A 26,757-nucleotide genomic window follows, 5' to 3' on the forward strand; every position below is an offset into this window, starting at 1 on the left:
CCACGTCTGTTCAAGACATCTAGAGATTAAATAAGATTCCAAAAGGACTTAAAAATCGAAATACTCACTTAGCTTGTTTTCACAGTATATTTTTTGCTCTCTCAAAAAGTTCAGATATAGAGGGGAGAATATTGACTGGCCTATAATTTGGTTTGTTTGTTTTTCCTGTATTTTTATGCGTGTAACCTAAATATTGAATTAAAATAACGATAAAAATGTACTTATTACCTTTGACAGGAATTTAATTTCCCGCCTTTTCTCAGGGTATTCTGTGTATGCAAGAAACGATGACGTACATCGCATGATTAATGGAAAATGGCTGCTTCAGGGCAGCAGCGAGCATTCGCTCAAAAGTTGAATAAGTAAGTATATCAGCTCTACAATGATTGTCTGGTTGCATTTTCAATTGTTTGGTTTTCGGTGTCTGCCCCATTTATTTACAGGATAAAGAGTCCTGATAAAGATCTATTGTTATTGTGTAATCGATGCCGAACCGACCCCATCATTTCAGACTCTGTAGCTCGTACTCACGGTACTGGGATGTTTACATTATAATTCATCGTGATTCAGCGACGGATGCACTTGTCTATTGTATATACCGTCGTATTATTTTTAGCTTTTACGACGTTGTCTATTTAAACAAATGTAAACATATGAGGGAAATATATCTACAAATTGATATTGTATACCACTGTTACGAACTGTGGTTGGCTAGTCGAGTGAACTGAACCTAATACCCGACTGTCTGGGGAGGGGACTTGACGAGGTTCTAGTTTTGTAACATGAACTACAAGACATGTACACAAGATCGGATATTTGTAGCGTTTCATCATGCGGGACAAGCATATCTTTTAGACTGAACAATATATGGTACTGTCAATTACCAAGTTGTTCCTGTACATGTGGACGATGAAACCAGATCTAGACGTCACAGTGACTCATTATTGAAGAATGTCTGCTCCAAATTAAAGTTGATCTTACAATACTATTTTTGTGATCTAAACAAAAAATATCACCATAAGTTGTACCTGACAGCGCTGCTCAGGTTTTATATGAAGCAATGAGGTCATATTTTAACAGTTATTGAATTGTAATTATATGATATAGAACTTTGCTGCAATCTTGGTTCGTGATCTTTTACAGGAAGAAAAGAAACAACATTGTAGCATCTGTGGATTAAAACGATTGGGCAAGTCTTCAGTGCAGCATAATCATTGTATTTCATTCACAGACTTATGTCATTAGGTGCTGTGAAACAGCAACCTAAGCGGTCATCGCCAAATTTCGCTAGATCAAATTCATTCGGAACTCTCGGGGGGAATAAAAAATGTTGCTTATTTCAATGATAAATTCCGATGAGTACAGGATGGAACTGGAAATAATTTTTCCCAAAAAACGCTAAGAACACACAAGTTTTACAATCTTGTCTCCTTCCGCGAAATATTTGTTTGTAATTAAGTAATATGATTAACGCTTTTATATGTTTGAAGACATTTGTTGAATTTAAATAAGTTATAGAAAAACAGCTTAAATCGTACACAATAACCTGTTTTATCGCTGAGTATTCCAAACTATTTTACTTTTTTATTACGCTTACTTCCTGGTTTGTGTGAGGGGAGGTAACTCTTATACACTCTAGCTAGTTGATGCGACATTGGAAAGTCACCATGAGCTCTTGGATTGATAAAAATGGCCCTTGGCCGTCGAATACTCATTTTAGTCTCAGATTCTCCAATTGGAATTGATAAGTGAAATCTGCGATTGTTTTAACATTCGAAACTTAAAATTAAAGAAGAATACTTTCGCTTGGTTCATCATTTCCGAAAAAAGCCACACAAAAATGGCCGGTTGAGTTTGTTGGAGTGATTATGAGGTGAAACCTAACGTCAGGTTGTTTCCGCCACAGAGATTCCAATAGCAATAAAGAGGTTTGATGTTTTAAATCAGTCGATAGTGAAATGCTTGCACAAATTACATAACATGAACATGTGCAATTCAATTAGTCACCGGAACAGATAGACCAATTCATCGGTCGGGAACAAGTTTCCGAGATGAGTTTCTTCTAACGAAAGTTGTCAGATATCTAATCAGGATACATATCAGTTATTATACAGAGGTAAAAAAGCAGTCAAATGAGTACAATTTAGAAACTCGGGAACCAAAATAAACTGGGTGAGTAATTCACAGGAATCTAATGGGAATCGCGATATGGTTTATCAAGAAATATGACGGACATCACAAATTAATTGATCTAAGAATTAAACTTAACCATAGTATGCCAATTCAAGGTTTAGAAACGTAATTCTTTACTGTTCATCACAACTTGTCACAAGCACAGCCTTTTTAAAGTAAATACAATTATTCTTTAAAATGACAGGTCATCAAAATGAGGTTTTGAAGTAATGATAATAAAATTGTTTTACAGACAAGGGGCAGCTGAGGTGAGAAAGCAAGTATCATCCACTATACTGTATGCACCGTCTGATCTTGCAAGAAGTGTCAGTGGTCTCAACCTCACCGTAAGTACAATAGAAGGTGTATATATCTATCAATTAATTAGCTACTACAATACTTACAAACCTCAGTAACAAGACCAATGCAGCTGTACAGTATGATGCGTATCTAATTAACTTGTTACTACATATTGTAACAGTTCTTTCCAATTCACCTCTTCTCAATGATCGAAACAATTCCTATTATTATGCATATGTATATTGGTAAATTTTACAGGATTGGTCATTTGTGGATGAAAATGATAAAATGAAATAAAGATAACAAAGTTCAAGGTGAAAATAAAAAGAAGAGTTGAATTTCAAGATGTTTTTATTCAATTTGAAGATATACACCAAGATTTCTTCCCATATTTGTAATTGATATTTAAATTTTTTCTTACAGGTTCCACTCAGTGATGTTGTTGACCCACCTGACTTTGAAGATTTTGTTATACAAAACCAGTGTACTGTTGAAAGAGATCCTTTTAAAGACTTGATATTATATCCTGAAGATGACATTGATGTCCACCCCTTGCCAAAAAGATGTCGAACAGTCAACCCCATCGTACCAGAGACTGGGTAAACTTAATATTTTGCTTTACTTTGACTGACAACATTTCCATCCCCTGCTTTACCAGGACTGACAACAATTATATTCTTTGCTTTACCTTGACATAAAACAATTGTATCTCCTGTTTTGTTTACATCAACTGACAATTTCATCTTCTGCTTTACCATGACTTCCAGTCAACTATTTCATCTCCTGTTTTACCGTAACTGACAATTTCATATCCTGCCTTACCATGACTGACCATAAAAATGATCTCCTGCTTTTCCTTGACTGACATCTTTGGAGCCAGATTGACTGACTGCTATTTTGATCTTCTGCTTCACCTGGGTCAACCTTTTTAGCCCGCCATCATCAGATGGTGGGCTATTCAAATCGCCCTGCGTCCGTGGTCCGTCCGTCCCTCTGTCCGTCCGTCCCCCGTCCGTAATCAATTCTTGTTATCGCTAATCCTCAGAAAGTGCTTCAGGGATCTTTCTCAAATTTCATATGTAGGTTCCCCTTGGTGCCTAGTTATGCATATTGCATTTTGAGACCAATTGGAAAACAACATGGCCGACAGGCAGCCATCTTGGCTTTTGACAATTGAAGTTTGTTATCACTATTTCTCAGAAAGTACTAAAGGGATCTTTCTCAAATTGCATATGTAGGTTCCCCTTGGTGCCTAATTATACATATTGCATCTTGAGACCAATCAGAAAACAACATGGCCGACAGGCAGCCATCTTGGATTTTGACAATTGAAGTTTGTTATCGCTATTTCTCAGAAAGTACTGAAGGAATCTTTCTCAAATTTCATATGTAGGTTCCCCTTGGTGCCTAGTTATGCATATTGCATTTTGAGACCAATCGGAAAACAACATGGCTGACAGGCAGCCATCGTGGATTTTGATAATTGAAGTTTGTTATCGCTATTTCTCAGAAACTTGAGAAAGTACTGAAGGGATCTTTCTCAAATTTTGTATGTAGGCTCCCCTTGGTGCCTAGTTATGCACATTACATTTTGAGACCAATCAGAAAACAACATGGCTGAAAGGCAGCCATCTTGGATTTTGACAATTGAAGTTTGTTATACCTATTTCTCAGAAAGTACCACAGGGAACTTTCTCAAATTGCATATAAAGGTTCCCCTAGGTGACTAGTTATGCATATTGCATTTTGAGACCAGTCGGAAAACAACATGGCCGACAGGCAGTCATCTTGGATCTTGACAATTGAAGTTTGTTATCACTTTTTCTCAGAATGTAGTGAAGGGATCTTTCTCAAGTTTCATATGTAGATTTCCCATGGTCCCTAGTTATGCATATTTCATTTTGGGACCAGTCGGAAAACAACATGGCCGACAGGCAGCCATCTTGGATTTTGACAATTGAAGTTTGTTATCGCTATTTCTCAGAAAGTACTTAAGGGATCTTTCTCAAATTGCACTTGAGGGATGTTTCTCAATTTGCACAGATAAGTAAGACGAAAGGAAAAATAGAGAAAAGGTCAATCTGACATGGAACCTATAAAGATCATTCAGTGGTGGGCATCAAGATCCCTCTGGGATCTCTTGTTTATATTGCATTGTCTGTCCAGAGATCTTCTCCTACATTTTTGACTGATTTCTTTCAAACTTGGAATGCATTATAGTCATGCTATAAGGTTATGTTTCCTCCCAAATAATTTGATTTTGTAGAAGTTCGCTCTTTGTTTATATCTGGTACTTGAAATCTTGTCCAGAGATCTCCTACAGTTTTCTGTCAATTTCATGAAACTTGGTAGGTTTTATGATCAGATCAAGTCGTGCTTGGTTACAAGCGTAGTTGGAGACTTTGAATTACTTGTTTTCCTAAAATTGTTAGAAAATTAAACCTTGACTTTATATCATGCCAGCTAGTCACTAGATGATGCAAATCTTTCCTGCAAGATAGTTTATAACATTAAATGACATTGACCGGGGTTTCTGCCATTAGTAGACATAGGTCATTACTAAGACAGGCTGTTTTTAGTTCACCTGAAACAAAGCCTCAAGAGACTTATTTTAATTGCCTTTTGATTGTGTAACATCCACCTTGCATCTGTAATCAATTTACATTGTTGACTTCTTCTCCTAAATGCCTCAACCAGTTTCAGTGATTTTGCAGAAGTCTGCTATTGCCAAAGGTAAACCGAAATTGTGAATTTTATGGTTCCTGCCACTAAGGGACCTGAGGGTTCAATCAAATACTTTTCATAATTGGAAGGGTCTTAATTAAGGTGCTTTACCAAAATTCTGAATTTCATGACCCTGGGGTCTCATAATTCCCTATTTGATTTACTGTTATAAATAGTTTGTATGGGAATCCCATTTTTGAACATCATTTCTTGAATTACCTTGGAAATAATTCAAACTTGGTATTATCAGTATTGGATTCCAGTTTGATGGTATGCCCATATATTGGCCCAGACTGACTTCTGAGGGGCTGATGGGCAGGGCTAAAATTGGTCAATTGACTGAAATATTTAAGAGCTCAGGTAACTGTTAAGACCTATGGGCCTCTTGTTATAAGTTTTGACAGTAATGACATGTTTTTATTTGTGTTCCATCTCGTTTGACAGGTCTGATGCAGATGCACATGTCTTTGACTGTGCACGGAGATATACTGCTGATTATACCACAGTGACACGCCGGTAAATCATTTGTATACTTGTAATTGAATATCTTCTTAACATTTCTAAGAGTCAATATTTCATTCTTACTATTGATCCAACAGGGGTTGGACAAATTTTGAACTATTAATATTTGTTTAAGTGCAAATCATAATATTGACTTTTTTTCATAAATTTTGAAAACAACACTTTAGAAAGGGATACATTTGTCTATTATTTTAATGGAAATCAAGATGAATATTCACTGTTAGCATGAAGACTTATGAAGTTAATTATTGATATTGAGTTAATGTTCATTGTTGTACCATGTACAGGTATCAGCGATACAGTTCAAGTGTGTGTAATAAGGATAAACTAAATGACCACAATGACTTGGTGGTGCAGGAGTATGAGGTGGATGCTGAGGAAACATTGACTGACCAGGACAAGGTAAAGTGGTCAATAGGGTGTGTTTGGAGGGAATAAGTAAAACAGAGATAAGGATATATTAGGTAGTTTATCATTGAGGAAATCTTGACTGACCAGGACAAGGTAAAGTGGTCAATAGGGTGTGTTTGGAGGGAATAAGTAAAACAGAGATAAGGATATATTAGGTAGTTTATCATTGAGGAAATCTTGATTGACCAAGACAAGGTAAAGTGGTCAATAGGGTGTGTTTGGAGGGAATTAGTAAAACAGAGATGAGGATATATTAGGTAGTTTATCATTGAGGAAATCTTGACTGACCAGGACAAGGTAAAGTGGTCAATAGGGTGTGTTTGGAGGGAATTAGTAAAACAGAGATGAGGATATATTAGGTAGTTTATCATTGAGGAAATCTTGACTGACCAAAACAAGGTAGAGTGGTCAATAGGGTGTGTTTGGAGGGAATTAGTAAAACAGAGATGAGGATATATTAGGTAGTTTATCATTGAGGAAATCTTGACTGACCAGGACAAGGTAAAGTGGTCAATAGGGTGTGTTTGGAGGGAATTAGTAAAATAGAGATAAGGATATATTAGGTAGTTTATCATTGAGGAAATCTTGACTGACCAAGACAAGGTAAAGTGGTCAATAGGGTGTGTTTGGAGGGAATTAGTAAAACAGAGATGAGAATATATCAGGTAGTTTATCATTGAGGAAATCTTGACTGACCAAGACAAGGTAAAGTGGTCAATAGGGTGTGTTTGGAGGGAATTAGTAAAACAGAGATGAGAATATATTAGGTAGTTTATCATTGAGTTCATTGTGTTCTAATAATGTCAGAGTCTATTGAAAATTTAAATTATGATTTTCTTTGTATAAACCTCTGTTTGTGGAATATTTGATTTGGACAATATTTAACGTATAATTGTGTCATAAAAACTATCAGACTAAAATTGATTTGTAATTTTTGTCCAGGAGAACTCCAACAAACGCCAGTCTATTCATATGAATGATACGCCACGTGGAAGTTGGGCCAGCAGTATATTTGACTTGAAACAGTCTCAGGCTGACAGTCTCCTCCCAAACCTGTTTGACCGGGTCAGCTATGAAGAGATTGATCAGAAGAATGGAGAACAGAGACAAGAAAATCGACAAGACTCACTTTTTAGTTTATATCAGATGCAAGAAGAGGTATTGTTGGTTTTTGTTATAGGGCCATATTGTGATACATTGGGTTGATATTGGTCAGTATTCCACCTCTGAATGGGTGTTTATGCTATTATCACCTATAGACACAGGGATACTGCCTACTGATCCAGATATTGAACACTTTTTTGTGGTCGTTTTTTTTTGTCTGCTTCTTATCCTTATTTGTGATGTTTGCTACTTCTCAGAATTAAATGTTAAAATCCGAAAGTTTGATGTATTCTGTTAAACTTTTAAAATGTTGTGTTGTTGGGGATAGCTATTGTTTGATATGAGTTTGTAATCTGTTACAGGAAGATTTGATTGAGCGTCGAGCACCAGCACAGATACCACAGGAACACTTTGGCCACAGGATATTGGTCAAATGCATCAACCTAAAGTAAGTACAGCAATGGCTACAGGATATTAAAGGTTATATTGGTGTCTCTGTGAGGGAGTGTATACTAGGATGTATTGAGGGAGTGTATAGTGGGGGTTTATACTGGTGTATTGTGGGAGTGTATAGTGGGGTTTATACTGGTGTATTGTGGGGAGTGTATAGTGGGGTTTATACTGGTGTATTAGGGAGTGTATAGTGGGGTTTATACTGGTGTATTGTGGGAGTGTATACTGGGGTATATACTTGTGTATTGTGGGAGTGTATACTGGGGTATATACTTGTGTATTGTGGGAGTGTATAGTGGGAGTGTATACTGGGGTATATACTTGTGTATTGTGGGAGTGTATAGTGGGGTTTATACTGGTGTATTGTGGGAGTGTATAGTGGGGTTTATACTGGTGTATTGTGGGGAGTGTATAGTGGGGGTTTATACTGGTGTATTGTAGGAGTGTATAGTGGGGTTTATACTTGTGTATTGTGGGAGTGTATAGTGGGGTTTATACTGGTGTATTGTGGGAGTGTATAGTGGGGTTTATACTGGTGTATTGTAGGAGTGTATAGTGGGGTTTATACTTGTGTATTGTGGGAGTGTATAGTGGGGGTTTATACTTGTGTATTGTGGGAGTGTATAGTGGGGTTTATACTGGTGTATTGTGGGAGTGTATGGTGGGGTTTATACTGGTGTATTGTGGGAGTGTATGGTGGGGGTTTATACTGGTGTATTGTGGGAGTGTATAGTGGGGTTTATACTGGTGTATTGTGGGAGTATATAGTGGAGGTTTATACTGATGTATTGTGGGAGTGTATAGTGGAGGTTTATACTGGTGTATTGTGGGAGTGTATACTGGGGTATATACTTGTGTATTGTGGGAGTGTATAGTGGGGTTTATACTGGTGTATTGTGGGAGTGTATAGTGGGGTTTATACTGGTGTATTGTGGGAGTGTATAGTGGGGTTTATACTGGTGTATTGTAGGAGTGTATAGTGGGGTTTATACTTGTGTATTGTGGGAGTGTATAGTGGGGGTTTATACTTGTGTATTGTGGGAGTGTATAGTGGGGTTTATACTGGTGTATTGTGGGAGTGTATGGTGGGGTTTATACTGGTGTATTGTGGGAGTGTATAGTGGGGTTTATACTGGTGTATTGTGGGAGTGTATAGTGGGGTTTATACTGGTGTATTGTGGGAGTGTTTAGTGGGGTTTATACTGGTGTATTGTGGGAGTGTATAGTGGGGGTTTATACTGGTGTATTAGGGAGTGTATAGTGGGGGTTTATACTGGTGTATTGTGGGAGTATATAGTGGAGGTTTATACTGATGTATTGTGGGAGTGTATAGTGGAGGTTTATACTGGTGTATTGTGGGAGTGTATAGTGAGGTTTATACTGGTGTATTAGGGAGTGTATAGTGGGGTTTCTACTGGTGTATTGTGGGAGTGTATACTGGGGTATATACTGGTGTATTGTGGGAGTGTATAGTGGGGGTTTATACTGGTGTATTGTGGGAGTGTATAGTGGGGTTAATACTTGTGTATTGTGGGAGTGTATAGTGGGGGTTTATACTGGTGTATTGTGGGAGTGTATAGTGGGGTTTAAACTGGTATATTGTGAGAGTGTATAGTGGGGGTTTATACTGGTGTATTGTGGGAGTGTAAAGTGGGGGTTTATACTGGTGTATTGTGGGAGTGTATAGTGGGGGTTTATACTGGTGTATTGTGGGAGTGTAAAGTGGGGGTTTATACTTGTGTATTGTGGGAGTGTAAAGTGGGGGTTTATACTGGTGTATTGTGGGAGTGTATAGTGGGGGTTTATACTGGTGTATTGTGGGAGTGTATAGTGGGGGTTTATACTGGTGTATTGTGGGAGTGTAAAGTGGGGGTTTATACTGGTGTATTGTGGGAGTGTATAGTGGGGGTTTATACTGGTGTATTGTGGGAGTGTATAGTGGGGTTTATACTGGTGTATTGTGGGAGTGTATAGTGGGGGTTTATACTGGTGTATTAGGGAGTGTATAGTGGGGTTTATACTGGTGTATTGTGGGAGTGTATAGTGGGGGTTTATACTGGTGTATTAGGGAGTGTATAGTGGGGGTTTGTACTGGTGTATTGTGGGAGTGTAGAGTGGAGGTTTATACTGGTGTATTGTGGGAGTGTATAGTGGAGGTTTATACTGGTGTATTGTGGGAGTGTATAGTGGGGGTTTATACTGGTGTATTGTGGGAGTGTATAGTGGAGGTTTATACTGGTGTATTGTGGGAGTGTAGAGTGGAGGTTTATACTGGTGTATTGTAGGAGTGTATAGTGGGGTTTATGCTGGTGTATTGTGGGAGTGTATAGTGGGGGTTTATACTGGTGTATTGTGGGAGTGTATAGTGGAGGTTTATACTGGTGTATTAGGGAGTGTATAGTGGGGGTTTATACTGGTGTATTGTGGGAGTATATAGTGGAGGTTTATACTGATGTATTGTGGGAGTGTATAGTGGGGGTTTATACTGTGTATTGTGGGAGTGTATATTGGGGTTTATTCTGATGTATTGTGGGAGTGTATACTGGGGTTTATAATGGTGTATTGTGGGAGTGTATAGTGGGGGTTTATACTGGTGTATTGTGGGAGTGTATAGTGGGGTATATACTGGTGTATTGTGGGAGTGTATAGTGGGGGTTTATACTGGTGTATTGTGGGAGTGTATAGTGGGGTATATACTGGTGTATTGTGGGAGTGTATAGTGGGGGTTTATACTGGTGTATTGTGGGAGTATATAGTGGGGTTTATACTGGTGTATTGTGGGAGTGTATACTGGGGTTTATAATGGTGTAATAGGGAGTGTATAGTGGGGTTTATACTGGTGTATTGTGGGAGTGTATAGTGGGGTTGATACTGGTGTAGTGTGGAAGTGTATAGTGGGGTTGATACTGGTGTAGTGTGGAAGTGTATAGTGGGGGTTTATACTGGTGTATTAGGGAGTGTATAGTGGGGGTTTATACTGGTGTATTGTGGGAGTATATAGTGGAGGTTTATACTGATGTATTGTGGGAGTGTATAGTGGAGGTTTATACTGATGTATTGTGGGAGTATATAGTGGGGTTTATACTTGTGTATTGTGGGAGTGTATAGTGGAGGTTTATACTGGTGTATTGTGGGAGTGTGTAGTGGAGGTTTATACTGGTGTATTGTGGGAGTGTATAGTGGGGTTTATACTGGTGTATTGTGGGAGTGTATAGTGGGGTTTATACTGGTATATTGAGGGAGTGTATAGTGGAGGTTTATACTGGTGTATTGTGGGAGTGTATAGTGGGGTTTATACTGGTGTATTGTGGGAGTGTATAGTGGAGGTTTATACTGGTGTATTGTGGGAGTGTATAGTGGAGGTTTATACTGGTATATTGAGGGAGTGTATAGTGGAGGTTTATACTGGTGTATTGTGGGAGTGTATAGTGGGGTTTATACTGATGTAATAGGGAGTGTATAGTGGGGTTTATACTGGTGTATTGTGGGAGTGTATAGTGGGGGTATATACTGGTGTATTGTGGGAGTATATAAGTGGGGGTTTATACTGGTGTATTGTGGGAGTGTATAGTGGGGGTTTATACTGGTGTATTGTGGGAGTGTATAGTGGGGGTTTATACTGGTGTATTGTTGGAGTGTATAGTGGAGGTTTATACTGGTGTATTGTGGGAGTGTATAGTGGGGGTTTATACTGGTGTATTGTGGGAGTGTATAGTGGGGGTTTATACTGGTGTATTGTGGGAGTGTATAGTGGGGTATATACTGGTGTATTGTGGGAGTGTATAGTGAGGTTTATACTGGTGTATTAGGGAGTATATAGTGGAGGTTTATACTGGTGTATTGTGGGAGTGTATAGTGGGGTTTATACTGGTGTATTGTGGGAGTGTATAGTGGAGGTTTATACTGATGTATTGTGGGAGTGTATAGTGGCGTTAATACTTGTGTATTGTGGGAGTGTATAGTGGGGGTTTATACTGGTGTATTGTGGGAGTGTATAGTGAGGTTTATACTGGTGTATTAGGGAGTATATAGTGGAGGTTTATACTGGTGTATTGTGGTAGTGTATAGTGGGGTTTATACTGGTGTATTGTGGGAGTGTATAGTGGAGGTTTATACTGGTGTATTGTGGGAGTGTATAGTGGGGGTTATACTGACCAGTGTCTCTGAGAGATTGTATAGTGAGAATTATACTAGTGTCTCTGAGAGATTGTATAGTGAGAATTATACTAGTGTCTCTGAGGAAGTGTATTTGTTGTTAGTGTATAATATTTATGCTATATGATTGATTGGTGAGATTTTGTATTTATAACCTAGGCTGGAGTTGGAGTTTGAGCCTCTGTTTGCTACCATGGCCCTATATGATGCAAAGGAGAGGAAGAAGGTAACTTTGATATTTGTTATCCATTGCTAAAAAATGTACTATAATGTATACATTTCTGTCATGTTTAACTCTAAACCTCAGAGCCCCACTCGATTTGCACCCTTCTCCTTCTTGAATACATCTTCCGGTCACTGGATTTGTAGCTCTTCTGCTTTTTGAAGATCTTCTACCTCTTCCGTCTCAAAGCTGGAAGATTTATCTTCCAATATGGCGGCGACCAAATTTTAAGTGTGCAAGTGAATTTTCACTAGACAAGAATATATGACACATACATGCCCATGTTTGTGTCTTTGTGTTTGAGAAAGCTTAAAAACTTGTTTGTTTTGGGTTATATTCTTCCGGTTTACTTGATTTACATATAACGGAATGCGATCTTCTTAGAAGGCTTCTCTTCAGAGAAGTGTGCAAATCGAGTGGGGCTCGGAACACCATATGATATTGGTAAATAATGTACAGTTAAAGTATATGGGGTTGGGGGATATGGCAAGTTTCCTGGGACCAGTTTGTTTGTGTACTTTAGTTGTTTTGCCACCTTCATTTAATTCTGAATCAGAAAACCATAGAGGTTTTTGTGACAAATTTTTCATCTTCTTTCATGGTTGTAGCTGTGTTCAGACGACATGAGATTTCAGATATCCGAGATGATATGATTTATTTAACCAGTAACTTTGATACAGAATAGATTAATGTAGGATTGTGTATACATTTCTGCCATCTTTAACCCTCAGAACACCACATGAAATTCAATTTGGTAAATAATGTATATGACTTAGTAGTTTCGCACTATCTAAGCCTCGGAAAATTATTTGGGATTGGTAAATGATATACAATTACAGGTTAATACAAAGTATTGTTAACCTGAGAAAGGTGATATCCTCTAAAGTCAGAGGTCAAGGGAAATGTCACCTTTCAAGGGTTAACAATTCCTTGTATTAAAGACCGGGTTGGGGGTATAAATAGCGACCAATCAAAAAGATGGTGGTGAATTCAATTTTTCTATCCACAGTCACTTCAGAGGAATTTTTCTTTGACAAGCAACATATTTAATGAAATAATCACCTAATTTTTCAGCATGCTCACAGACTTTTATGTTCTGAATATGGTTATGTTAACATTATTACAAACAAAAATATATTTCTTTTGTAATATTTGAATAGAATGTTAAAGCAGTAAGGTTCACTATTTTTGATTGACAGCTATTCCAATGTTTATGTTTACACCGGAAGTAGAATCCTTAGGATTGCTCCACGTGTTTATAGTCTAAACACTTTCATTATATCACAACAATCATCCATGTAAAGTTCTAATTAAATTTTAAATTGTTTCATTATTACTCACCATTGAGAACGGCATCAACTCTATTAATTAGGGCCCTTGATTCCCAGTTCCCCGATTCCCAAGGGGATGATAATAGCTGGCTAGTGGTTATCTTGTATCAGTGTATCCTATAGATCACCACGCTTGACCATAGAGTCTGGCTAATGATTACTCCCACAAATGGCCCATGTAGGGCATATCTTGTGGATTAGGGAACCATGCTCTCACTTTGTCTAACACACATTTAGGTAAAATATCCCTTTTATGCCAGGCTAGCTTTCTCCTATGTGGGTCCTGCTGCAAAGCCTGCAGTTTTTTTGTTTTGTATCTATCGTCCAAAAACACTTCCCTGTGGAAAAGCATTGTCCAAAAACGCTTATATTTCTCTTTCCTAAAACTGTTATTTTGCTTGTTTGGCTCAGTATTTTTAGTTTCCCACCACATTTGCCGGTTAACTTCACCAGTAATACATGGCTTACAGAAACAATATGGACACTCTTCATATCCTTCTCTCTGCTCAATAATAAACTTATCATTATTAGTCTCATTATCTGACCCAGACTCCAAACAAGTCATGTCACACATGTGTTCATCAAAATCCCATCCATTGTGAAGAAATAAATGACGAATGGTATCCTTTTGAAGCTGTGTTACTTTCAGAGATATGGTTTGTTTTCCCTCCATTTCGTTCATTGTTCTAATCTGTACTAAGCCCTCTGAAGTAATTAGTTCTGACCAATACATCACAGGTTAAGGAGGGTGTGCATGGGGAAAACAGTGTGTACTAATTGTATGATTTCGAACTATTTCTATTTGAAAACTGAAAGATACAAACAATTTATCTTTTGTAAGAATATATCAATGGTCATTTAATATATACGTTGATAAAAGAAGTAGTAATAATATGTTATGTTCAGTACCCCTTCAGCGGCCCACTTGTCACAGAGGAGCCATGTGGCATTTTGGCGGGACCATTCTCAGGTATTCCTATAATGGTCACAGCCTTACACAGGGGTAATAAGCAATTGATCAGTGTCTACAATTTACAACAAAATCACCAAAAGGTGTAAATAAAATACTTTTAATATATTATAATCTGTTTGATGTAATTTTATAACTGGTTTTCAAGTTTTTAGGTCATCTGACCCGAAGGGTCAGGATGACCTATAGTCATCATGCTTCGTCCGTCGTCGTGCGCCGTGCGCCGTGCGCCGTCTGCCGTCCGCCGTGCGCCGTGCGTAAACTTTTCACATTTCAATCTTCTTCTCAAGTTCCACCAGTGGGATTAAGCTGAAACTTGCCTGAAATGATCCTGAGATGGTCCTGACCAAGTGTTGTTATTTTTCGGGTCAGTCTGAAATCCAAGATGGCCGCCATAGCCGCCATTTTGAAAACACATTTTAAACTTCTTCTCAAGTTCCACCAGTGCTGTTGGGCTGAAACTTGCCAGAAATGATCCTGAGATGATCCCGACCAAGTGTTGTTATTTTTCGGGTCGGTCCGAAATCCAAGATGGCCGCCATAGCCGCCATCTTGAAAAACACATTTTAAACTTCTTCTCAAGTTCCACCAGTGCTATTGAGCTGAAACTTGCCTGAAATGATCCTGATATGATCCTGACCAAGTGTTGTTATTTTTGGGGTTGGTCCGAAATCCAAGATGGCCGCCATAGCCGCCATCTTGAAAAACACATTTTAAACTTCTTCTCAAGTTCCACCAGTGCTATTGAGATGAAACTTGCCTGAAATGATCCTGATATGATCCCGACCAAGTGTTGTTATTTTTTGGGTCGGTCCGAAATCCAAGATGGCCTCCATAGCCGCCATCTTGAAAAACACATTTTTAACTTCTTCTCAAGTTCCACCAATGCTTTTGAGCTGAAACTTGCCTGAAATGATCCTGAGATGATCCCGACCAAGTGTTGTTATTTTTCGGGTCGGTCCGAAATCCAAGATGGCCGCCATAGCCGCCATCTTGAAAAACACATTTTAAACTTCTTCTCAAGTTCCACCAGTGCTATTGAGCTGAAACTGGCCTGAAATGATCCTGATATGATCGTGACCAAGTGTTGTTATTTTTCGGGTCGGTCCGAAATCCAAGATGGCCGCAATAGGCTCCATCTTCAAAAACACATTTTAAACTTCTTCTCAAGTTCCAGCAGTGCTATTGAGCTGAAACTTGCCTGAAATTATCCTGATATGATCCCGACCAAGTGTTGTTATTTTTCGGGTCGGTCCGAAATCCAAGATGGCCCCCATAGCCGCCATTTTGAAAACACATTTTAAACTTCTTCTCCGGTTCCACCAGTGCTATTGAGCTGAAAATTGCCTGAAATGATCCTGATATGATCCCGACCAAGTGATGTTATTTTTCGGGTCGGTCCGAAATCCAAGATGGCCACCATAACCACCATCTTCAAAAACACATTTTAAACTTTTTCTCAAGTTCCACCAGTGCTGTTGGGCTGAAACTTGCCTGAAATGTTCCTGAGATGATCCCGACCAAGTGTTGTTATTTTTTAGATTGGTCTGAAATGCAAGATGGCCACCATATCCGCCATCTTAAAAAACACATTTTAAACTTCTTCTCCAGTTCCACTGGTGCCATTGAGCTCGAAATTGGTGAGGATGTTAAGGAAGGAGTGCCAACAAAGTGTTGTTATTTTTTCGGCCTTGTAAAAACTTTGGCATGGCAGCAATGGCGGCCATTTTGTAACATGATTGCGCAATCATGGTTTTCCTGAACAACACCTATTTCAAACTTCTTCTCAAATTCCACCGGTGGGATACAGCTCTAACTTACCAGAAATGATCCTTAGATGGTCCAGACCAAGTGTTATTATTTATTGGGTCGGTCAGATATCCAAGATGGCCACATGATGGCCAACAGTGCCACTATATACTTGCTACAGAGAATGCATACTACAATAATATAAGGGTTTTAATTTAGAGTCAGATGACCGTTAAGGCCCCTGGGCCTCTTGTTAGGTCATCTGACCCGAAGGGTCAGGATGACCTATAGCCATCATGCTTCGTCCGTCGTCGTCCGCCGTCCGCCGTCCGTAAACTTTTCACATTTCAATCTTCTTCTCAAGTTCCACCAGTGGGATTAAGATGAAACTTGCCAGAAATGATCCTGAGATGGTCCTGACCAAGTGTTGTTATTTTTCGGGTTGGTCCGAAATCCAAGATGGCCGCCAAAGCCGCCATTTTGAAAACACATTTTAAACTTCTTCTCAAGTTCCACCAGTGCTGTTGGGCTAAAACTTGCCAGAAATGATCCTGAAATGATCCCGACCAAGTGTTGTTATTTTTCGGGTCGGTCCGAAATCCAAGATGGCCGCCATAGCCGCCATCTTGAAAAACACATTTAAAACTTCTTCTCAAGTTTCACCAGTGCTATTGAGCTGAAACTTGCCTGAAATGATCGTGATATGATCCCGACCAAGTGTTGTTATTTTTCGGGTCGGTCCAAAATCCAAGATGGCCACCATAGCCGACATCTTGAAAAACGCATTTTAAACTTCTTCTCAAGTTCCACCAGTGCTATTGAGCTGAAACTTGCCTGAAATGATCCTGATATGATCCCGACCAAGTGTTGTTATTTTTCGGGTCGGTCCGAAATCCAAGATGGCTGCTAAGCCGCCATCTTGAAAAACACATTTTAAACTTCTTCTCAAGTTCCACCAGTGCTATTGAGCTGAAACTTGCCTGAAATGATCCTGATATGATCCCGACCAAGTGTAGTTAGTTTTTAGATAGGTCTGAAATCCAAGATGGCCGCCATAGCCGCCATCTTGAAAAACACGTTTTAAACTTCTTCTCAAGTTCCACCAGTGCTATTGAGCTGAAACTTGCCTGAAATGATCCTGATATGATCTCGACCAAGTGTAGTTATTTTTCCGGTCGGTCCGTAATCCAAGATGGCCGCTGAGGCCGCCATCTTGAAAAACACATTTTAAACTTCTTCTCAAGTTCCACCAGTGCTGTTGGGCTGAAACTTACCTGAAATGTTCCTGAGATGATCCCGACCAAGTGTTGTTATTTTTTAGATTGGTCTGAAATCCAAGATGGCCGCCATGGCAGCCATCTTGAAAAACACATTTTAAACTTCTTCTCAAGTTACACCAGTGCTGTTGGGCTGAAACTTACCTGAAATGTTCCTGAGATGATCCCGACCAAGTGTTGTTATTTTTTAGATTGGTCTGAAATCCAAGATGGCCGCCATGGTAGCCATCTTGAAAAACACATTTTAAACTTCTTCTCCAGTTCCACTGGTGCCATTGAGCTGGAAATTGGTGAGGATGTTAAGGAAGGAGGGCCAACAAAGTGTTGTTATTTTTTCGGTCTCGTAAAAACTTTGACATGGCAGTAATGGCGGCCATTTTGTAACATGATTGCGCAATCATGGTTTTCCTGAACAACACCTATTTCAAACTTCTTCTCAAATTCCACCGGTGGGATTCAGCTCTAACTTACCAGAAATTATCCTTAGATGGTCCAGACCAAGTGTTGTTATTTATTGGGTCGGTCAGAATTCCAAGATGGCCACCATAGCCAACAGTGCCACTATATACTTGCTACAGAGAATGCATACTACAATAATATAAGGGTTTTAATTTAGAGTCAGATGACCGTTAAGGCCCCTGGGCCTCTTGTTTGTAGATCAACTACATGTTTGTATATGTTTTTATAATTCCCTGGTTTCCGTTTGTGAGGGAATATTAGAATGTTCCATATCCAGGAGACACATATGTGTGGGCCAAACTTTAGTTCATTATCAATTTCTCATTTATACAATTCACAACTTTCAACATGTCGGAGAAAAGGACACGTCCACCATCATTCAAATTAGAAATTCCAGCAGATTTTTCAAAAAAAGCAATATTACTTGGGAAATTACAAATTGTTAGAGAACATCTTATGAAAAAAATGAACAGACCAGTGAACAACTTTGACATAATTGAAAATATTTTGGACTTTTGGATTGAAGAAAAGAAATCCTGCAAGCATCACAAAGAAATTCCACCAATACCAGCAGCATACTTGCGTGCTACACGGAAGCAAGTGAATCAGAAGTTCTTTGTAACAACTCAAAACTCAGTTTCAAGACTTATGGAAATTGCAGCAAACCATGCCCGGCGGTGCCAAGGGAAATTGTTGGTAAAAACATCAACACGTAAAGGACATGTGGGTGTGTTGAAACTGAAATGCTCACATAAAAGTCGAACCCACCATACCTACTTATGGTCTTCCTCACCATACCTACCAACAGGACAGTACCTCATTAATGACAAAATTAATCATTCATTTGTCTGCAGTTGGATGCTGCCCTCCCATTATGGAAGATTTTGTAATGGGGCTGGCATTGGTATTCTGTCAGTTGAAAAAAGAAACAAGTTTTTCTCCACCTACAAGGACTTTGTTAAGCTTGAATATGATACATCCATCAATGATGCTCTTCTGGAGGAAGTTGCCAGCTATGAAGATCTAGACGGTATTGATATCATTACGGATGCTCGTCATGGCTGGCGCAAAAATTCCAAAGACACCAGTGTGGTGGTTATTGGAGACAAAACTCACAAAGTTCTTGACTGTGTTCACATAAGTAAGGTTGATGAACCAGTTACACAACGTCATGAGAAGATGGGAACAGAGAAGATATATGAATATTTTGAAAGTCAGGATATTTCTATAAGGACACATACACACAATAGAAATATGGCCATAAACAAACTGGTGAAAGATCACCCATTCACCCAAAATCAAAATGATACATGGCATGGTATTAAGAGTATGAAGAAATCTTTGTCTGCTGTAGCGTCAGGACTAAAGTACAAAGAGGGAAAGATTTGGTCTGAACAACTTAACGACAAAGTTGAACCCATCGCCACTCATTTCCACTGGGCTGTTAGAAACTGTGACGGTGATGCCAATGTTCTGACCAAGCTACTAGACAATTTAGTGGAGCATTATCGTGATAACCATACAGATTGCCCAAAACCATCACGATGTCAAAAAGATCCAAATTATGAGCCTTCCAGACTGGTGATAACTGATCCAGTAGCAGAAAAACTTCTCCGTTGTGTTATTCAAAATTCTACAGTGTATAAAAATCCTCAAGATTTCAAACTAGGAAAGGACACATATTTTGTTGAAAGTTTCAACAATACACTGAACATTTATGAGGATAAGCATATTGCCTTTGGAAGCAAGCAATATCAGACTCGTGCTTTCCTCGCTTCATGTCATTGGAATGAAAATGTCAACAGACCATACACATCTATTTCATATCTGCGGGACCCTCATGCCCCTAGAAGGCAAGCTGGTAAAAAGAATTACACAAAACAAACATTTAAATTCGTGCAAAACATTTGGAATAGGTATGTCTGTGAAATTTACAGTCGGAGAAATTAAATTAAGTGGATTAACATCAATTTTGTGAGTATGTTGTTATTGTATTGTACACATGTAAACACAGCCATGTGCCCAGTCTCACTATTACTATTTATATCACAACACTGCTGCTTATCTCACTGTAGGCGTGCCGTTGTCCTAATAGGCTTAATGGCTGTCCGGGGGGATATTCAACTGGGTCAGATCGGGTCTTTAACTTAAACAAAATCCATAACTCTTTTGTTGTATGGAATGATACTTAAGTTATAAGGCCATTTTTTTTCAATATCAATCCTGAATTAAACACAATTAAGAAGTAATTAAGATTAACAATACTCATATTTTTTTTAGAAAATTCACATCTCATAAAACAAAAACAAATGTGATAATGGTGTAGACCAAGAGTTATTGGCATTAGATTGAAGCTTTCCATTTACCATTACTGAAATGACTACGTAACAGTACTGTTATAATAGTACATGTGACAGTGTACATTCTCAGCTTCACTATAAAGTATTTACCCATTTAGATTTTCAAAGTTAACTTCATGATGTTTTTTTTTTGACAAATAATCCCAGAATATCTTCACCTATGCCTCCTTGCCGATTTTGGAGTTTTTTCTAAACATGTTTTCCAGGATATTTTGTAGATCAGTATCCTTATTACTGTCAAAATGTTTCTTATCATGCCAAATAGTAGTTTTGTTTGTTTACAATGGTTATAACCTGCTGAACGACAATACTCCTTTTATGAATAAACACTTCTGCCCTGTTTAATGTATCCACATCTTTATTTTTTATCATTCCTAGACTTTCTTTTTTATCTTATTTTCATTGATAATCTTCAAGGTTAACATCTTTGATATATTTACATTCCAGATATCTGAAAACTTCTACTTCGACCTTAACCCAGATAATCTGAAGCAGATGATTCGTGGACATACCCCAGCCCAGGATGTGTCTACAATGAGCAGAGCCTGTATATTCAGCATCACTTACCCGTCACCAGATGTGTTCCTGGTCATAAGGGTAAATAGCAATGTCCAGCATTGGTACCCCTCAACAGATGTGTTCCTGGTCATAAGGGTCAATATCTATGTCCAGCATTGGTACCCCTCAACAGATGTGTTCCTGGTCATAAGGGTCAATATCTATGTCCAGCATTGGTACCCCTCATCACCAAATGTGTTCTTGGTTATAAGATAAATACTAGAACTTGGACAATTATTATACATGTATTAAGTGTAATTTTGCAATGATTGGCTATAGAAAAGTTGTATATTATTATATTTACAGTTGGAGAAAGTGTTACAGCAAGGTGATATTGGGGAGTGTGCTGAGCCTTACATGAAGGAAGACAAGGTAAGAGACAGTGTTGGCGTTCCATTGAATATAATATAAGACTCACTGGATGTTCAGAAATGACATTTCAACCTTTCCTCATATTCACACACAGGCCAAGGAAGACAAACTACGTGGTAATGCTGCCCAGTTCTGTGAGAGACTTGGGAAGTACAGAATGCCTTTTGCTTGGACAGCTATTTATCTAATGAATATAGTGAGTGGAGCAGGCAGTTTAGAACGAGAGGCCTCTGTGGACAAGATAGATACAGATACCTACAGGACAGCCAGTTTAGGTATGTACAGGACACAGCAGCTTATGTCACCACACCAGATTTAATAGATTGAATTAATCATGTTTCGTTCCTTCTTCAGAATTTGCTTGCCTGATATAATCCTCAGGTACTAATAGTTCTATATACGTCAGTCAAATGTTAGCAGGTTGTCTTTCTATCTGTCTGAAATTTTACTTGATTTTGATGAAACTACACTCAAACTTTGTTATCTTGAACTATGATAACTCGAAGAATGCTTAAAAATTCAGTTTCGACAGTAAGAATTCTATGTAAAATATACCCAGCTACCTTCTTCCTGTTCTCAGTTCTTTGATAATTGATAAAAATAAATTTGGCTTTGAATGAAGTTAGGTAGCACCACTTTTTACACAGACAGAAGAAGCTCTGGTGTACCTGGCCAATATGACAGTTTCCGTAAACGTGCTCGGGATGAGAGTGCATCTCGCCGTGGGTCCATGGACAGAGGAAGACCAGGGTATGAGAAGAGGGGTAGTTCTCCTGATGATTATGGATCAAGTCTTGACAATTTCAGACCAGTTACTCTTACAGTCTCCAGCTTCTTCAAACAGGTGAGCTGTGCTATGTGATTACATAATGGTAATTAAATTCTATAAGGATTATTAAATCAGTGGTAATTAAAGTCTATAAGGATTATTAAATCAGTTTATGGTGTATATGAATATTTCTTGTGTCGATTATAGGAAGACTGATATGAACCATTTTTGTCTCAACTTGCAGTGAATATTTTCGTAACCGGTTGTTTTACAGGAGTATCATTTTCATTAAAACAGTGAATCAGTCTGGTTTATATTCAATTATGATTAGCTGGTACGTGTTTTGTTATGTCAGTAGCCAATGAATTAACAATTTTATATCAGGAAGTTACTTGCACAATTTCCTAAATTAACTAATTATGTAAGGAGTAAGGAGGAGTGATCCCAACACAGAGTTTCGTCCAGAAATTTATTCCTTCCAAGGGTCTCTTGTTTGTTGTTTTTGGCAAATATACTGAAATTTTAGTGAATTTGGAGTTTAATAGTTTATAACTTACTATATTGACAAAGTGGGACAGGCGAGACATATAATTACGTGTAATTCTTGTATTAATCTATAGGAAAGTATTTAATTTATGATGTCAGCTCACTCAGAAAAGGATTGTGTTTACAATATGGAAAAAACGTAGATTTTGAATGTCTGTCATTACAGAGTTGACCTGTTGACTATATCTCTCCTGTCCTACCTACAATTTATCCCATATATCTTTATTGAACCCTAGATTCTGGTAGAAATTTCAACCTTTAACAAAAATATATTTCTTTTGTATTTAATACAATGCATTTAATAACATAATTTGATGAATAAACGAGAAACTTTGTGAATGCAGGAGGCTGATAAGCTGAGTGATGAGGATTTGTACAAGTTCCTGGCAGATTTAAAAAGACCATCCAGTATATTGAAACGTGTGAAATGTATTCCAGGTAAAACTACTTGTCAGTTGGTCCAATATACCATTAATTGGACCTATTTCCTCTCAATTAGCTCAAACCATATTTAAATGAAAAAATTGGTGTTGTGTGACTAATGAAATATGTATTTGTACACTTATGAAGTAATGTCCCTTTATGGAATATAAAATTTAAATGTGAAAAAAAAGTTTTATGATCATCACTCAATTGACTTCATATCTTGAGGGGATTTCAGGAAGCTAAATTTGAATTTCAGATTCACAAATACCTGCTGGGTTCATGTTCATTTGTCATGAAATTTTGTCTTGAAAGAAGTTGTATTTCAAGGCTCTGTGGTTAAGACCAAGGTCATCATGATTAATTTAGAAATTTATTAGTCAATTAAGTGGCACAACTCTATTAGCCTTATTGGATTATCATAACAATATTATCAATAAAACTATTTACAAATGTTAAGTTTTGCATTGAAAAGGTTTCTAGAATCAGTCATTGATTACACTTCTTTTGGCTTGTGCAGCCAATTAAAGCAGCAGGCAATACACAAAGAATTACAGTATTTCCTAACTAATAATACTTTTTTATGCATAGGTTCTCTGAAGTTGGACATATCAATGTGCCCTGCTGAACCTCGCTACACACTAACACCTGAACTTTGGAAGGTTGAACCTTACCCGGATGAAAAGAACAGACCCACTAAAGAAATCCTTGAGTTCCCTTCTCGAGAAGTGTACAACCCTTATTCCACCTACAGGTAACAGACCCAACAAAAAAAATCCTTGAGTTGCCCTTCTCGGGATGTGTACAACCCAGCAAAAAGAATTTAATGATTCGTTAAATAAAAAACACAGCTCGTACCCTTTCTGGCACTGAGGTGCTGGGGTTCAATTATTGAACTCTGGTAGATGCCATACCTTGTTGCTTCAGGGAAATCTAGTTGGAAATTTTCTGTTGCCAGTGCTTCATGATTATGAAAATGTTTGCTCTAGTTATGTTGAACACTATAAACCACTGACAGCTGTATTTCTTTATACACCAGAAATCTGCTGTACATCTACCCCAAGAGCTTGAACTTTGCTAACAGGCAGGGGTCAGCCAGAAACCTAGCAGTGAAAGTCCAATTCATGAATGGAGAGGAGGATACATCTGCCCTTCCGGTCAGTATATAATCATGGAGACTGTCAGTTGACTCGTTTCCTAGATTGTCCTTCTGGTCAGTATACATATTCCTTGGAGACTGTCAGTTTTACTTATTTCCTAGATTGGCCTTCCGGTCAGTATATATATTTTTTGGAGGCTGTCAGTTAAACTGGTCAGTATATATATTCCTTGGAGTCTGTCAGTTTTACTTATTTCCTAGATATCCCTTCCGGTCAGTATATATATTCCTTGGATATTGTCAGTTAAACTCATTTCCTAGATATCCCTTCTGGTTAGTATATATATTCCATGGAGATTGTCAGTTAAACTTGTTTCCTAGATATCCCTTCCAGGGAGTACAGTGGCCCCCCTCTTATGAGACCACCTATGGGACAGGCATCAGGTGGTCTTATAACGGGGGTGGTCTTTGTTGAGAGTTTTGTCATCTGAGTGATGTCAGTGAGGTCAATGATCACACAAGCTAGTACATATTACATTATATGCATAGACAATTCATTGTGTTAAGTTCAAATGTGTTTTTCAATGTTTTCTGTCAGTAATGTTTTGAATTTGGTTTACTTGTTGCATGTGTAAATTATTTCACAAAATTAAAGTGTAACGTTATATCTCGAATAATAAGCAAAAAACGTAAATAGGCACGCTTGAGTGCAGGATCCACAAAATTGCACCCTCATCCCTGAAAAACGTCCTATCTCTAATGTTAAAATACAGAAAATTTGCAGGTACGAATAGCTGAAAAGCAACAACAAAACTACTTAAATACTTTAATCTGTTATTGTAAGCTGTAGTCCGAATTTTCTGGCGATCTTACTACGTAGATACAAGGCAGCTTGTGATATTAATTAACATCAGAACCCTCGGATTATGTAAGCCGTTGAAGAGAAAATAAAAAAAATTTCAAGCTCGGGATCTGAGTTCGGCGTTTTACCGACATTGGTTCCGATGCAATCTTTCTTGCATTACCACCATTGTGTATCATTTCTAAAACATCGCTCTTTTGTTTAAGTGTAAAAACTTTTCGTTTCTTGCTGGCTGCTGAGGATGTTCAGCCATCTTTGTAATAAATTGTTTTCATTACCGACAACGATGCGCACGCATACAGGTAACAGGAGAGGTCACTCTAATGGAATTTCATCACATTGTCGTATACTGTAGGCCTACGTTGTACGTACAATTTAATAATAGCTCTGTATACATCGTGTACTGTACAGATTCCACAATATATTAAATTTGTGAAAATCACAACAAACCATTTGTCTACAAAAGGTAGGAGTAATTATCTTGTTTGTAAAAACATCGGTGGACAAAACAGCTCACTAGCTGGCTATCGCAGTGTAAACAACCTGTCAATCCAATGTGTCAAATTTTACCTGGGTTCATGAATTTCAATGAGCTGGACGTTACACGCTTTTATTATTGATTATTCTATAATTTGAATGTCTTCATTAAACGTTGCAAAAATCTTGGTCGTTCACGAGAGGGATATCAAAGTACATTTCACGTTTTTGGGACATGATTAAGCGGTCGTTGGTCGGGTTAGCGGGGTGGTCGTTTAGAAGGGGTAATTTATCGTTAGCAAACGTCTGTGAACGCGAAACTTGGTCGCATACATGGAGTGGTCATTCTTGAGAGTGGTCGTAAATAGGGGGACCACTGTATATATATTCCTTGGATATTGTCAGTTTTACTTATTTCCTAGATTGTCCTTCTGGTTAGTATATATATTCCTTGGAGATTGTCAGTTGAACTCATTTCCTAGATATCCCTTCCGGTCAGTATATATATTCCTTGGAGATTGTCAGTTGAACTCATTTCCTAGATATCCCTTCCGGTCGGTATATATATTCCTTGGAGATTGTCAGTTAAACTTGTTTCCTAGATATCCCTTCGGGTCAGTATATATATTTCATGCAGATTGTCAGTTAAACTTATTTCCTAGCTGCTCAGAGGAATGTGATTATGTGGGATTCTATGTTACAGGTGATATTTGGAAAATCTAACTGCCCTGAGCTGTCCAGAGAAGCATACACTTCAGTGACCTATCATAATAAGTAGGTGTGAATTAATAAATCAATCAAGTGATCAATGAAAATAGGACAATGTTCTTAAAATGAAGATTTTAAAGTTATTTTAAGCCATGTTGAAAAATAATCTTGTATTGATTGCTATTAAGCAAGTACATGTACATACTAATACTAGACTTGTATGAAGTAATATTTGGTATGCAGTAATATTTGTTATTTAAGCATTTCCTGCACTTTTGTGAAGTAATAATTGATGTTTAAGGGGTCCCTGACCTTGTATGAAATGATATGAAGTAATATTTGATGTTTAAGAGGTCCATATTTTTTTATAATTTCTAACAGGTCCCCAGACTTCTATGAAGAGATAAAAGTAAAACTTCCTGCCAAACTTACAGATGGTCATCACCTGTTGTTTACATTCTACCACCTGAGCTGTCAGAACAAGAAAAATGAACCTGTACCGGTGGAGGTGGCTGTTGGCTATACTGTAAGTATCATATGATATTACAATCAAATGACATTACAGCCATGTAGCATCAGTCATGTTGCATTATAGTCATGTGGCATTAGTCATGTGACATCATTGATGTGGCATTAGTCATGTGACATCACTGATGTGGCATTAGTCATGTGACATTACAAGTCATGTTAAAGGATTCAAGTGTTGCAGCATCACAGTCATGTGACATTACTT

General features: G+C 38.1%; 1 protein-coding gene across 1 annotated transcript in view; it reads left to right on the plus strand.

The window, feature by feature from the left end:
• Positions 1-296: 296 nt before the first annotated feature.
• The window catches only part of LOC117326412 (dedicator of cytokinesis protein 7-like), a 79,073-nt gene continuing 52,612 nt past the window's right edge, over positions 297-26,757 (plus strand). Inside the window, 17 exon segments of the mRNA XM_033883160.1 lie at positions 297-362; positions 2,426-2,519; positions 2,896-3,071; positions 5,641-5,712; positions 6,006-6,120; positions 7,072-7,287; positions 7,596-7,681; positions 12,001-12,067; positions 20,658-20,807; positions 21,075-21,140; positions 21,235-21,415; positions 21,788-21,984; positions 22,800-22,893; positions 23,470-23,632; positions 23,918-24,035; positions 26,020-26,090; positions 26,406-26,550. Coding sequence (XP_033739051.1) covers positions 316-362; positions 2,426-2,519; positions 2,896-3,071; positions 5,641-5,712; positions 6,006-6,120; positions 7,072-7,287; positions 7,596-7,681; positions 12,001-12,067; positions 20,658-20,807; positions 21,075-21,140; positions 21,235-21,415; positions 21,788-21,984; positions 22,800-22,893; positions 23,470-23,632; positions 23,918-24,035; positions 26,020-26,090; positions 26,406-26,550 — 2,058 coding nt within the window. The 5' untranslated portion in view covers positions 297-315.

This window comes from Pecten maximus, chromosome 4 (genome assembly GCF_902652985.1).
Source record: "Pecten maximus chromosome 4, xPecMax1.1, whole genome shotgun sequence".
Lineage (NCBI taxonomy): Eukaryota > Metazoa > Mollusca > Bivalvia > Pectinida > Pectinidae > Pecten > Pecten maximus.